The sequence below is a fragment of the Grus americana genome, chromosome 24 (genome assembly GCF_028858705.1).
Source record: "Grus americana isolate bGruAme1 chromosome 24, bGruAme1.mat, whole genome shotgun sequence".
Lineage (NCBI taxonomy): Eukaryota > Metazoa > Chordata > Aves > Gruiformes > Gruidae > Grus > Grus americana.
Genome location: NC_072875.1, coordinates 4997183 through 5011564, shown reverse-complemented (window position 1 = coordinate 5011564; position 14382 = coordinate 4997183). Strand labels below are relative to the sequence as shown.

At 49.8% G+C, this 14382-nt stretch overlaps 1 protein-coding gene across 2 annotated transcripts; it reads right to left on the bottom strand.

Annotated features, from left to right (window-relative positions):
• Nucleotides 1-1672: 1672 nt before the first annotated feature.
• On the bottom strand, nucleotides 1673-12566 carry LOC129196217 (transmembrane protein 45B-like). 2 transcript variants are annotated; one of them, XM_054803321.1, is made up of 7 exons: nucleotides 12479-12566; nucleotides 12310-12431; nucleotides 5829-6030; nucleotides 5263-5475; nucleotides 4057-4241; nucleotides 3087-3232; nucleotides 1673-2388 (listed from the first exon to the last, which is right to left on the bottom strand). In XM_054803321.1, the coding sequence occupies exons 1-7, from the start codon at nucleotides 12564-12566 to the stop codon at nucleotides 2271-2273; spliced, it is 1074 nt and encodes a 357-aa protein (XP_054659296.1). In that variant the 3' UTR covers nucleotides 1673-2270. The 2 variants fall into 2 exon arrangements, with proteins under 2 accessions (XP_054659296.1, XP_054659295.1); XM_054803320.1 differs by lacking the exons at nucleotides 12310-12431; nucleotides 12479-12566 and adding an exon at nucleotides 7375-7545.
• Nucleotides 12567-14382: the final 1816 nt, after the last annotated feature.

Below are 14382 nucleotides of genomic sequence, written 5' to 3'. Positions count from 1 at the left end.
GGTTTTTAGCTAAACCAAAAATCCTTAATTCTCATCGAGAAATAAACACCACTTGTATTTTTTTAGTTAATCACAGGCTGTATCTCTCCTCCTTCGCTGACCTTCATACCTCAGGAAAGAATGTGCTCCAGAGTTCGAAAACAAATTAGCAAGCCCTATACTGACAGTCCTGGGATGTTTGTAGGACCAGGGAGTTAATGAGGCAGACAAACTATTCCAGACACCGCGTGCTACAGAGGGGAAAAGTGTTTTGTGGCCACGTGGTGACAAGGGACAAAGAAAACCTTGGGGTGAAGGAGAAGGCAACTTGATTAAGAGCAGCAGAAGAATTAAATAAACCCTCTCCCACCTTCAAAAGCAAGGAGTGCTTTTAAAAACCAAGGTCAGCTTTAATCTGTGTGCCCTCGGATGGAAATAACCTCTGACTTTTGGGGATAGGAAGGAGGAGGGTGCCTGCAGGGTGACCGCAACCTCAGCCAGCCTGGAGCATGTTCCTGCACGTCCAGCACCAGCTTTGCCACCTGGTGCTGCCCTCATGTGGCTATGGCATGGGAATAGCGATGTTCGCTTTCTAAAAGAAAATAATTCAGAGCACCACGCAAGGCCTTTTTGCTGTTCAGTTAAGCTGATTTCTGCCCTGCAGCGCTCTAGGTAACTCGGTTTGTCACCTTGCAAATAGGGTTTTCTCTGTGCATTAGGCGACGGCAGCCTGCAAAACGCTCTCGCCGGGTTGTGTCTCATGGCAGCGGCAAGAGGAATTCGTGTGGTTTAGAAAAACTCGTCCACTTGGCAGGAGAAAAAAAAAAAAAGTATCTGCAAAATGCAGGTCATGTCCAGTGGTTACGACTCATGAGACTTAATTGCACGGCGTTTATCAGATGGATTTACGGAGATGTATTGCTCCGCTGATTAATTCTCTTCACACCGAGCCTGTTTGCACCTCCCGATATCCCGATAGCCCTGCGAAATAAACCGGCTCAGTGGTGGCAATATAGGAAAGCTGGTGTTCAAGGAAAGCTCGTTAGTCTTTATAAGCAATAAAATCCAGGCTGTAGCCCCCTTAGTCTACAACAGGCTCTTTGCAGGAGGGGAAAGGGTGTTATAAGATGAGCTTTGGGGTCTCTGGGTGTGAGCACGCAGTCACAAACGCTCGGACCTGCCAGTAGCTGCTTTTCCATTGTCACGAGCGTGAGCACAAAAATCAGCTGCCGTCTGTTGCCCCCCCGACGTTACGCAGCAGCGAGAAGACTCCAGTACGGAACATCCTTCCAGCCCCAGGGTTTGAGTCACGAACAGTTGCAATTCAGCTTGCGCTGGTGGGGTTTTTTTATATATATATAAAAATATATATTTTTTTTTTTTTTTTTTAATCCCCACACTCACTACTGGCAAATTTTCCTCCTATCTAGGAGGTGGCATTTCCAGTCACTTTTTGCAAGACATTAGCTGGCAAAGGCAGGCTAAAACCAAAACATGTGCCTTTTTCTTCTCACTTTCCAAGCTGAGGGGTTTATTTTCAAGGAAAACTGTGACGCTTTATGAATCCCTGCTGCTTAGCCATGTATCTGACAGCCCTTCAGGCTTTACAGGTCTGAGGGATGGATTTGTCTAAGCTGTTATTACACACTCTACACTTTAGCAGACTTAAATTTAAAGATATCAGCTCAGTGAGGATTTTTAATTCGCATTTATTCACTCTTTCAGCCTTTAAGTGAACATGAAAACTATTAACAAAACTCCTCTTTAGTTCAAAGCTTCTGTAATAAAATTTTCATTGTGCACAATCATGCGGTGATGTTGCAAATTTGACATAATCTCACTCTCAATGCTCTTATTCTTCCTCCTTGGGATGATGCCTCGGTCCAGAGGTACACGACCTCAAGCCTGGAGGTTTCCCTGACTTCAGTCCCAGCAGGTCAAAGCCTCCAGGCGCTTGGAAAAGTCAGCTGGCCAAAGGATGCCCTCCATCACTATGGAAACACGCACGGGAACCCATCGGATGAAGCGGCCTCATCATGTTGAATTTCGGCACTTAATTTTGTTGCTAAAAATCTCTGCAAGCAGTGCTCATTTCAGAAATGGTGATATTCGGGGACGGATGGAGGGCAGCTACCACCCAGCAGCAGAACACTTCCCAGCAGCAGAACGGTGGCACCTCTCTTTGTTCTTCCCAAACATAAATATTTCATTAGATTTTTTTTTTTTTTAGGTTTTTTTTTCTTCTAGAAAACAGATTCTTCACGTATTTGCAGAAGGAGATTGCATCCTCTTCACTCTTCATCAGAGCCATTTAAGAAGGCGGCTTGGGAGCTGGTGTCACACTTTTGCTGCCGGATTCCGAGCCCGATGTAGGGCTCTCCGCTGCCTCTCTTGCACCTCTGGATGCAGCTGGAACACACGAGGAATAAATCACCGCGAGCAAAACCCCCAGACTACTGCCACTCAGCAGACCGCTTGGGGGAGGGAAGCACACTTGTAATGAACACACAGACGGGGAGAAACTGTCATAGAGGCTCTAAAATGCTGGGGTTTGGGGATACAAGCATCCCGCAGGGTCTCATAGGGTGTGGAAGCATCCCTGAAATTGGGGTAATGTCTCCTTCCTGCCTCCTCGGAAAAGCTATGCCGGGGACTGGCGATGTCTTAGCAATCAGGCAATGCTGTTGTGCCTCTAATAACTCAGTGACTGTCAACTGTTTCAAAATCCTTGCAAGGGAGGGGACAAAGTGTCAGGGGATCCTGGTAATGCTTTGATTTCTCTATTGAATTAAAATTTGACTTCCAGCACCCCAGTGCAGAGTAAAAAAATTGATGCGAGTCCCAGGAGCAGCTTCGGGTGCTCGGTTATTTGACTTGTCGCATTTAATGCCTGTGCCTCTTGCTGACACTATTTTGCATTCTGTGCACTCAACAAATAACGTGCACGCTTGTCACCGTGCCCTAAAACTTGCAGCAGTCAGGGGCTGCTTATTCAGCTCTGACTTTGTACTCCAGGATCGGCTGGAGTACATCTGCATCTTGCTCCACACATCCCCATCCCTTATCTGCCCACCCCGCTCCTGCCCGAATTCATACCCCAGCCGTACCAGTAAGCGAGAGTGTAATTTATAGCCAGGATGGCCACAGCGGCTGCCCAGTGCCAGAAGAAACACATGGTGAGGAACATGACGTTGCTGTGGTCCTTCTCATCCCACATCGGACCTCCCCATGGCTGGAACAGCACGACCCCGATCTGGTGGAACAAACAATTTATTACCTTGGGAGGAAAAAAAAAAATTGATGGACTGAAGACCTCCAGCACCCTTCTGTCCATCTCAGTTATCATCATGATCTACGTGGTGACAGAGGGACTTGAGCCCTGACCAGGATAGTGATTTTTGCTGAGACAGTGCTGGCCTCATTGAATTCCAGCACGATATCCAAACACAATTGTGCCTCTGCATTGCAGACTCCTAGCCATCCTTTAAAAACTCCAAATTTAGTATTTTACAAGCTCAGCCCAGTTTTTAACCTCTGAATAAAGTGTTGGAGTTAGCGCAGCAAACCTGGGGCTGAGAAAGAGGAGGACAACTCACATTTCTTTTCGGTAGCCTAATTTGGGAGTGGCTCTTTCCAGCTGATTTCTTTGCTTCTCCGACTCCTACCAAAGCAAGCAGCTGGCCGTATTTTTACTCAGCCATTTTATGGCTTGGTGGGGTTTGCATCTTTCCACTAAACCAGAGGGAGTGCTGCAGGGTGCATTAGACACATTAAGCAATTAGTACTTGGTTGTTAGATACTGTAAAACGTTGCTCGCTCACTGCGAGCGCTCACTTTTTCTGTTCCCCCCAGAGAAGCAATAAGCCAAGACAAACAGCTATTTCAGCAGGAGCAGTCATCAGAGATGACCCATGATAAGTAAATTTTCATTCTGGGTTATGATCTATTTATGAAACGAGCCTGGCAAAATTATCCTGCAGAGATGCACAATTGATATGTGATGTACGGCTTCTCCTCCTCTTTTCCCATTGCTCTTCCACCTCGGAGCTCTGCTCCGCAAGAGAAGGTAGAACTGACCTGCCAGAACCATGCTCCCTGGACGATGGTGACACCGGCTCTGAACATCTCCAGGACAATGTTGTCGCGGAGGAAGACCTCCAGCATGATGCTGCAGGCCCCTGAAAAGATGGCGATGAGCAGCAGGGAGTGGATATGCTGATCCAGCATCGGGCGGTGAAGGACGTGGTAATAGAAGAGACAACCTGCCAAAAAACGTACCGCACTTAGAGGAGCATCACCAACAACAACCATGACCGCAGAGCCCTGATAGAGTAAATCGCCTGCCCGGTTGGTGAATTGAGACAGGTCGCCATGAAAACAAGGCACTGCACATAGTAGCATCCCTCCAGGTCTCCTGGCCTCCCACCATCCTGGAGGGATGAGATGCCCAACCTTTGGGCAGGAGGATCTGAGCGAGATGGGGACCAAAGGCAGAAGACCACAGAAGGGTGGTTTTCTTCCCATGTCGGTGCTGTCACCTCTTCAGATCACCCTCCCCTCGTAGCCAGGTTCCTGCTGTCTCCTGCTTTTCCATTGCTAAACCTCACCATTTTCTTAGGAGCTGGAAATGACAGATTTCCTTTTCTTCCATCCCAGACTGTACCTGTTGAGCTGCCCCTGCCGCTGCTTCAAAAACCACTGGGATCGGGGAAGGGAAAATACAAGAGATGTGCCTTCATTAAGTGGTCTTCTATATAAGCAAGACCTTCATTTCCTAGTGTCTTTTCTCTGTGTGTCCAAGAGGGGTCTGAAATCCCAGCTCGCGACTTGCAAGACAGCCTGAAGACAAAACGGTATTTATGATGTGCTGAAGCTGGAATAAGGCACTTGAATTTGCCACGTGCAACGCAAGCAGATGAGGGTGACGATGCCTGCAGTGCAATTAATGGCTCTCGGAGGGTGTGGGGGGGTGGACTGCAGGGCACACGAACAGCTCTGTAGATGTGAGATAAATGCAGCATCCACCAGCCATTTATCATAACGAGGAAACTCAGCCTGCCGCTGTACCGATGTCACCCCAGAAATCCCAAACCAGGCAAAGTCAGGACCTATCAATGCCTGTATTTCTCATCTTGCTACAGACCGCCCTTCGATAATATATCACCTACAACATGTCCTGTCTTCAGGGGCGTTCAGAGCGATATCTCAGTCTGGCAAATTTTGGTCCCTCTCTGACTCACCCTCCAACATCACTCCCCGAATTAAGTGCCACCTTCCACCGACCTTCAACGAAGACAGCCACGGACAGCATGAGGCGATCCAGACCCCGTGGCACCATCTGGGAGATGTAGGTGAAGACGTCCACCACCCCGGAGAGGCCGTAGAAGAGGTACATGGTGGTGTGCTGCCAGTTCATCAGCTTCACCCAGTCGTGGTTCTCCCCGCTGTAGAGGTACAAGTGTGGGCCATCCGGGACGAACTGTTCTGCCAGCATCCCTGCACGGACACGCAAGAGCACGCCGTTTCTGATGGTTTATACGCAATGACGGTTGATGCTACTCATTGCTGTGGGGGTGGGTGATTCCTCAAGCATGAGCTGATGGTTTTGCGTTAGGGAGAAAGGGATGGATATAAAAATCAGGCCTGCCTGTATTAATGGGAGCTCAGCTGTGGGAGGGGGTATGAGACTTGGTCTTTTCGCATCAAACTCTATTAGAGATCAAGACAAGATGAACATCAAGGATGCCTCCTTCCACATCTGGACCGGTTTCTCTGGAGTAAGGGCTCCAGTACAGTCATCACTATAGGCTGGGAAGTTACCAGCATAGCTAGTAAAATATAAGCCTTACCTATTAGAGCAAAGATGATTTTGATTCCCCCTTCGATGGCATCCACACGCTGGAAAAAATAAATCCTGTGGGATTTCTTATTTACTTTCCGGCTGAGATACTGCAGCGGGTATTTCACAGACCACCAGAGCCCAAACAGCAGGAAGAAACTGCCTGGAAGCGCGTGACCCTTGAAGTTTGCCATCCTGGCAACGTCCTCTGACTACAAGGCAAAGAAAAACAATGTCGTTATACAACTTAGACCAGTTATTTGACATAACGCTGGGAAAAACAGGGGTTTGTTCCTTTGGCCTTTCAAGGAGGACTGGAAAGGGCAAATGGGAATAGGATGGAGCACCGGCAAACCCTCCAAGGGAACATCTAGGACCCCTCTGAGGTCCTCACCTCAAGATTACGAAATGCCAAAAAAAGCTGAAGCCCAGACAGGTTTAACAGAGGCCCCATATCTGCTGCAATCTCTGACCCATCCCAGCCTGAGCTTTGCATCCCTCGGGATCCCTCCCAGCAGTAGCTCCTGCTTTTCCTACCCTTCTGCAGGTACAAGTGAGAAGATCTGCTGAGGACGAGGGCAAGGTGGCCTTTTCAGGACCAGGCAGGAGAGAAAATACACAGGGAATACAGCAAGGTCTAGGGGTAAATGGCCCTGGGTTTCCTTAGCTCCTTGAACAGCCACAGATGTCCAGCTATGTCCAAAAATTTTTTAAATTCCTGGAATTTTTTTCAGCCCATGGAGGGGGAAAAAAAACCCACCCCACATCTATTTCGCAAAGCCAAAGCATTTGGGTCAAAATATAGCTTCAAAAATACCCCAAAAGCTGCTGGAAAACAAAACATTTTGGTTCTGGGCAAAGAAACCAACTGGCTCCCTGCATCACCGCCTCCTCCCACCCCTTCTCCTCTCTCCAGAGCATCACTAAGCTTGAGCCTCCCTGCCCCTTCGTGCCGGAGCGCACACACGTGCACCGTTTGTAGGAGAGCCGGGGGACCCGTTTCCTAGGAGAATTACAGCAATTAAAACCCAGCCGGCTCCTGTTTGCCATTTGCTGGTTTGCTTAATTAGGTGGAGAAACGATTAACTCTTTGATGTGGGCTCGAGCATATGTTCAGGGGCCTGCCTTGGCGCAATCGCAGGTTGATTGTGTCGGGCTGGTCAATTAGGATTTTTTTAATTGATAGCAAAGGCTGCGCCGCCGGTGCCCAGGACTTCCTCCTCCATTTAGTAACGCTCCTCTCCGCGCCGAGCTGAGCTTAATGCCAGGCAGAAACCATCTCTCTCGTGGCGTGGATGCCGTCCATCCACATAGCAAGGGGCTGTGTAGTTTGGCGCTGGATCTGACCTCCCCATCCCAGACCCGGTTATGCTTAAACCACCTTCCCCGGCTGCATTTTGGGCTTCAGTCCCCACCAGCTGGTATTATAAGCAACAAAAAAATGTTCTTATTCTGCTGTTGCCTTCCTTCTGCATAAAGGATAAGTTGAGGTTGCACACAGCTAGCTGCTGCCAGCCTTTGGGAGGGGAGAGAGGTTGCTTTGGCTTAATTAATACCTGATTGCAGGTCGGTTTGTCCCCAGGACACCTTGTTTCGTCCCGTTAAGTCCCTGCCCCCAGAGCTCGGCTGTGTGCAGATCCCATCTCCCCGAGGCGGCTGTCCCGGGGCGAGAAAATCCACCAGATTAGATCAGACCTACTAAAACCCTGTAGCCAACCTGTCCGATTTGAACTGGTTTAACCAAACCAGCTAATCCAACCCCTCGAGGTAAGCAAACATCGCCTCGCTGTGCAAACACGACCCCGGTGCGTGCAGCTACGTGCAGCAGCAGACGCGGCTGATGTCCCTGCGGCTTACACCACGCTGGTCCCACAGTATTCGCCAAATACCTATAAGCTGTCACGGTGGGTTTCATGCAAACAAATTTAGGAGGGGATTTAATCCAAGGGTGGAATAGCTGTGCATGGAAATATTATTTTCTACCATATTGGCTAGCAGCTTTGCAGGCAGCTGTTAGCAGCACTGCAAGGCTCTGCCTTATTTCGTGACTTAAAAGGAGAGATTTATTGCCAGTGGGTGCATTGGGTAATTAAACATGAAATCAAAGCACAAAATCAAAGCAAGACACCGTTTACCAGCAACGCTAGCACAGTCCAGTGCGTTAATACAATAGTCTCTTTAGTCCTTTGAGAGAGACAACCGGGGAATCAGAGCACCCACCTGTATCCCTGTGATTACGGGAGGAGCATGCCTGAGCCAGGGAGATGGCTGAAAAATCTGTGTTTTCTGGGGGGGCAGAGAATCCCGTCACGTACACGCAATGGTATAATATCAGGATAACGACCGAAAGCAGAACTAAACCCATCCCGGAACACCAGAACAAGAAGTCCTGCAGCCATATTGTGCCACGTTAATGTTATAACACTACCATAGCAATATATAGTCAAATATATAACTCCATGACCTAGCTCCAGCAGTTACATTTTAAAAGCAGCTATTTAATGGGACCTGATGGGTTCCCACGTGAGATCGATGCAGTCAAAACGGGATGACCTAAAGGATACACCCATCAAGCAAAGTGGGGAAAGTTAAAGGTCGCATAGATGGAGTACACACGACCTGGCTGGCCAGCACGTCCACCTCATAGCATTTACGTGAGCTGGGGTGAGCTCGGCAGGGTGACGGGGACTGTTTTGGTGTTGCTGCCGTCTGTACCTGCCCGACTGCTCACTAGCAGGAAGCAGGGTGGCTTATCTGGGACGCGTGACCAACAGAACTATTTCTCCTGCTTCTCTTCCTCCTCTGAAAACGTGCAAAAGGTGAGCGGGGGGGGGGGGGGGGGGGGGGGGCGGGGGGAAGAAAAACAATGATGTTTTCAACTCTGAGTGCCCTGGAGCAAACAGCTCTCCTTTATCCCTATGGCTCCAAACACAGCGAGACTTTGCCTGCAATCAACCACGTTGGGGGAAAGAAGAAGCTGAAGGTCCAGCTGATGTTGGGGTTGGCAGCAACCACCACTATTGCAGGACATCCCTGCAAAACGTGACTCTGCCCCGCTCCTCCCTCGTTGTCTAGCCCACACATTCGATAACGCACCCATGTCCCTGCTGGCTTGTAATTAATGCACTCTGCTCCCTGTTTATTACAATGCCATGTGCTGCGCCGGCTTAATGATTTACTGTTTCATCTGCTCTTATCACTTCCCAAGGGAGCTGGTCCCTTCTTGGTTCATAGCTAATGCACCCAACCACCCGGGCAGGCATCTGGAGCAGCAGGAAAGATGGCGAGGAGCCCGGCTGGGCTTTCGCCTCCTCCTCTTGCCCTACCCTGGCGGCCACAGATAATTTCTTTTCATCCAAACCCTGGGCCCCTTGAGTTTTCCAAAGGTCTCGTTTGCTTTACCGAGTTTGTTTTTGTAAAGGTTTTATTAGTGCATCGATAATGTCTCGGTCAGGGCATCACTTCCATTTTCCCCAGCTTGGAAATTACGGTCTGAAGTTCGCCGTTGGAAACAGCTCACAGCCATCACCCCTGCAATTAACTTTGCCCTTCGACCTCTGCAAATCAGGCAGTTCAGACACACCAGAGCTGGTTTGCTCACCGTGGGACCTGCCGCCCGGCTCTCGGAGCATCTGTGGGTGACCGGGATGGTCCCTGGGGAAAGGCTGACTCAGTGAAGAAGAGAAATGTCTTGGCTTGCAAAAAAAAAGGTTGAGCTCAAGCTGAGCTGGGGAATGCCACTGAGGTGTGTATCTGGAAATAACGACGCTATTTCCAACCCTCTCAAGGTGGTTTGGGTCTCCCTTGTGCTGAATCTGAGATTGCCGGAGAGTATCGAACCCAGACCGACAGCAGCTGAGGTGCTTCGGCCAAAACCGCATCCTCCACCGGCCCGTTTCCTACCCCGCACGCTCTCCGTGTGCATCACACCTTCCTCCGAACACCACGTAACCCCACAGCCCAAACACTCCGCCTGGGAGGTGGGGAGGGAAGGCAGCGGTCCATCAATGGGGCGACTGGAGAAGAAGCCATGGAGGTGAGATAACTGTGCCTCTGTGGAGAGATAGATGGCAGAGGAGACACCCAAGAGATGTCAGGAGAGGCATCGCCTACAAATACAAGCTCTCCTGTTGCCCGCTGCCTGCCTGCGCTGCCTCACTCCATTACCAGCACTGTCTTATTTGTCTGCAGCGGCACTTCTAATCATAGCAGCACTTCCATTAGCTCCCCTAGGAGCTGGATCCCTAATGCATTAACGTCAGACTAAAACCCCACTCTGAACCATTTCATCCCATTATCGGCAGTTTTTCTTCTATCTCTGCCTCCATCTGCATGGGGGAGCGTTAACGGTGACACCGAGCAATCGTGTTATTTGTTACTAATACTCGCGAGCCCAGCTGCGGCTGCAAAACCAGGAAAGCAACTTTTCTGCCTCTAAAGGATCCTTAGGGCTTTTACTCTTAGGTTAAAAATTATCTTCATCGTTGGAACCTATTAGGCTCAATTGCCGGGGAATATCTGAAGGGCCATCAGGTGCGGCAGGAGCTTGTACAGCGGCTGCTGATAGACGCACGAGACAGACCGAGCTAATCCAAAAACAAAGGCTCGCTACGCCAGGAAAATTCAGTGTGGAAGTTCAAACTGGGATGAAAGCTTCAAATTTGGGACACTGGACTTGAAGTCTATTTAATAGACACAATGGACCCACCTGAAAAGAGACACTGGGGGAGAGAAAGACCGAAAAGCCGGTGATGGAGAGGTTATATTGCTCTCTGCCTGCTACCGCTCTCCCTTACGCTGCCTCTTCTTGCCTTCTGTTTTATACGTCCCTGCTTTGGGCTCTCCATCCCTACCCCTGTCCTGAGCCCCGCCAGCAGGGAAGCAGCCAGAACTCAGCTCCGAGTTACAGCCCAGCAGAGAGAGCTGAGAAATAAAACAAATTACTCAAAGCCATCTTAATTACAGGGGCTCAGAGTGGGCACTTCGTCATCCTTTTGCTTCTCTTTACGACCCGCGTTTATTTGTGGTTTTAAGGCAACGGAGGCTTGACTTTAAAAATGATCTGTTTTGGGAAATGCTCATTACCACTCTAAAAGCCATTTTTCTTCACCTCTGCGTGATGCCTAAGAGACTAAAGTGCTTTCTAAAGGTGGTGGCTGCCACGGGACTCGGCGAGCCAAGGTCTGTGCACCGAGCTGCCTCTCCAGCTCCACGATGATGGAATAGCCCTGACTCCACCAACCCCTATTACCTCACAAGCACCGACACAAAACAGTGACTCAAAACCGGCGTTACCGTCACCAGCAATGCCGCAAAAATCAGTATTTTCCAAAGACGAGATGTCCGTTTGTCCTAAAATTGTCCTGATCACCCCACAACGCGATGCAGGCTGAGCGTTCCTCCCAGCTGCCTTCGACATCCCTCAAGGAAAATTATCCAAGACCAGCTGGCAAAGAAACCGTTTCTGTTGCAATATATCCCAGATAGATCCAGTTATTCACCCTAAACACAGCAAACTAAGCCTGTTGAGCACTGCGACTGCCCCTCGGTTTATGGGATAGCTGTGGCTGCCCAACACAAACTTCTGCGAGCACCCCGTGCCTCGGCAATCGCACCCTGTGCTGCAAAAGCCAGATGTTATTAGTTTTTTTAACGACAAGCTGGGAGGAAGAAGGAAGAAACCCTTCCCCAAGCTAAGTGAGGCACCATCCTTCGAGCGGAGCAGACCCCTGGACTCTGGTTTTCCTCCTAATCTGCACATTTTTAGGCACTAAAAGAGACTTCTCTGGGCGATTCTGCAGGGAGAGGAGGGTGGGGAGAGAGTTTCTGCTCCAGTGCACGCAGCAGGGATTTCGGTGTAGCTGTTAGGCAGAGCTTTTGCATTTAATTCGGCTGGCAGCGGAGCAGGGAGCTGGTGAGGGCTTCTTGCGGGCAGCCCAGCAAGGGGCTTGGGGCGTTTTGGGGGGCAGCCCTTGCCCCCGGGCTGCCCCCATCTCGCCTCTGCCTGCTTTCAGGCCCTACGTATTGTGTTTATTTTTTAACTTCCTCCTGGGAAAAGGTTGCTACCCGTCTGCTGGGCTGCCCCGTGGCGTCCCATGGCCGCAGCCCAGCCTGGCAGGGGCAGCAGCAAACCCTCCTCTGCTCCATCCTGCCGGGACCGCGGGACGATGGGACACCCTGGTGGGTCAAGGAGGGCAGAGCCGCCCCCCCCCGCCCGCCCCATTCCCCCCACACTTTGCTTTCCCAAGGGGAGCGGATCTGGGCTCACCTACCCCCAACCCCTCTCCTCTCTCCCTACGGGGCTGGTTCGGATGCCAAATTTAGGAGTGCCCCCATCCCTACCCACCCAAAGGGCGGGCAGGTGGGGGTCCTTTCCCCTCCTAGCTTTGGGGGGAGAGTCCCACAGCTCGAGGTGACTCCCCCCGCCTTTCCCAGCCCCTTCCCAACTTGAAACCCCCTCCCCACCCTGGCCCTGGCCAGCAGAGCCTTACCTGCCCCGGTGATCCCGCTGCCGCACCTGCGCCCAGGTGAGCCGTGCTCCTCCCCTGCCTACGGCACCTGCCTCCTTCCTGCCTGCGGCACCTGCCTGCTCCCTGCCTGCGGCACCTGCCTGCTCCCTGCCTGTCCTGGGTGCTCCCCCAGTCTCCCCCAAACCCCGGCCAGAGGGGAAAGATGACCCTGGACACATAACCCCCACCCCTGGGCATGCCAGGTGCTTGAATTGGCAATTTTCTCCCCCAAAACTCATCTGCGACTTCCTGACTTGAAAAACTGCTGCCTCAAGGCTTCCCCCCCCAAAAAATCTTTATTTTCTCCTGTTTCATTGCAATGATTAAACTTCCCTCTATCAGACTCCCCCATCACCCACACCCTGCGGGGATGGGGGGGCTGCCTGGGGCATTACCCCCCCCCCTCAATTCCCACACCCCTCGGCCCAGCCCTGGCCATGAAATGCTGCAGAAAGGATTAATTTCTTTGAAGCACTTCATTTTCCGTGCTTCCCAGGTCATGATGGATGCTCCTCCGGGGATCCCCGCTCATAACCCATATTTCAACTCCAAATGCAATTTTCTGACCAGGCCTCCTATAAAACATAGTTTATTCTTAATAATACTTTCCACTTTCATCTCCAGCCCTGCAAGTGCTTTACAAATGTTAAATAATTAACCCCCACGACACCCTTGGGAGAGAGGTAAGCATTATTATCGCTATTTGTAAGAGAAGCACTGACAGAGCCTTCTGTGCAATAGCCCGGGGTTTAGCTCACTTTTACGGAGCAGCGCAGGTACTTACATCACTGAGAGCAAATACACCTGCCACAGGGAATCTGTAGTAAGAAAACCAAATTTTAATGTTTTAAATATATCCACCCTCTTTTATAAATGACTTCATGGGTTGAAGCGCTGTCTGGCAATCCCCTGTCTTTTTTTTTTTTAGTGTTATTATTTTGATTTATTACAATGAAATCTATTCCCTCACCCTGTCCTGTGATGTTGTTTAAACAAGTGACTTCTTGTAAAAAGAATTACCCATTAATTCATCCTTTCTGTGGGTGAAGGGCAGGGAGGAAGCATCCTGCGGGCACCCTCTCGCCGCTGATTTTATCGGCGGTGGGGTTGGATGCCCAAACCATGCGTGTTTTTTTTTTCCAGGTGGGGCGATTCAAATTTTCCAGAGGCAAAAGCCAAGCTGCAGGTATTTCTTTTCTTTAGTTAGGCAGCTCCTCCATTAAATTGTTTCATGAACGTCCTAGGAGCCTGCTACCATTTTAACCTGTGTCCCATGAGCCCTGGAATAAATCAGAATAAATGGGAATGTTTACACTAGCCCTGCTGCAGGCACATAGGAGGTTTTACCCCCCCCAAAAAAAAACTACACCTGAAACTGAGGTTGGGAAATAAATGGGAAGAAAACAAGTGGTGGGATGGAGGGCCTGGAAACATGAAGAATTATTTAGCTGGAGAGTTGTTGCCTCTCTGCGCAAGGTCATGAAAAGAAGAAAAGAAGAAAAAAAAAAAACCCCACTGCCAAAAACCAACAGGGGGTGTCCAAAAATGCAACCGAAGAGCACCGAAAATGCTGTGCAAAAATAATGGCTGTTAGTGGTGAAGTTGTCAGACCTGGTACATAAATCCCACGGCTCCTCTCATCTGAAAGGGCTGAGTTTAGCTAAAAACTAAACCTTTAGCTAAAACCTAAACCTTTAGCTAAACCTGACTCTGGAATGGAAATTTGCCCCCACTGAACACTCTGCTGCATTGTGTAGGTGTTTCTTGGCTACCAGGAAATTTGCACCATCAAATATTTGCAGAACGAAACCACGGGGTGTACGTGGGGGTGGATCTTACTATAAGGAAACAAATAACCTCTGCATGTGTATTTATTGTAGTAAAGACCATCCCTGAGCTGGAGGTGAAACAGAATCCAACCTCAGCAAACCTTCTCACTTCTACATGCAACCATTTCCCAAGAAAACACATCAAAACCCAAAGTCATCTCTAATTTATAGCTATATCTTCTTATAGCTGTATCTTCACTAGAGCTCAGCCGCCCCTTAAAATACT

Coding starts and splice junctions, on each gene's coding strand:
- LOC129196217 (XM_054803321.1), bottom strand. CDS start 12,566: ATGAGTTTTGGGGGAGAAAATTGCCAATTCAAGCACCTGGCATGCCCA. Junction 6,031..12,309: donor CAGCGGGATCACCGGGGCAG/GTAAGGCTCTGC, acceptor TTTGCCTTGTAG/TCAGAGGACGTTGCCAGGAT. Junction 4,242..5,262: donor CGTGGCTGTCTTCGTTGAAG/GTCGGTGGAAGG, acceptor GTTTTTTGGCAG/GTTGTCTCTTCTATTACCAC.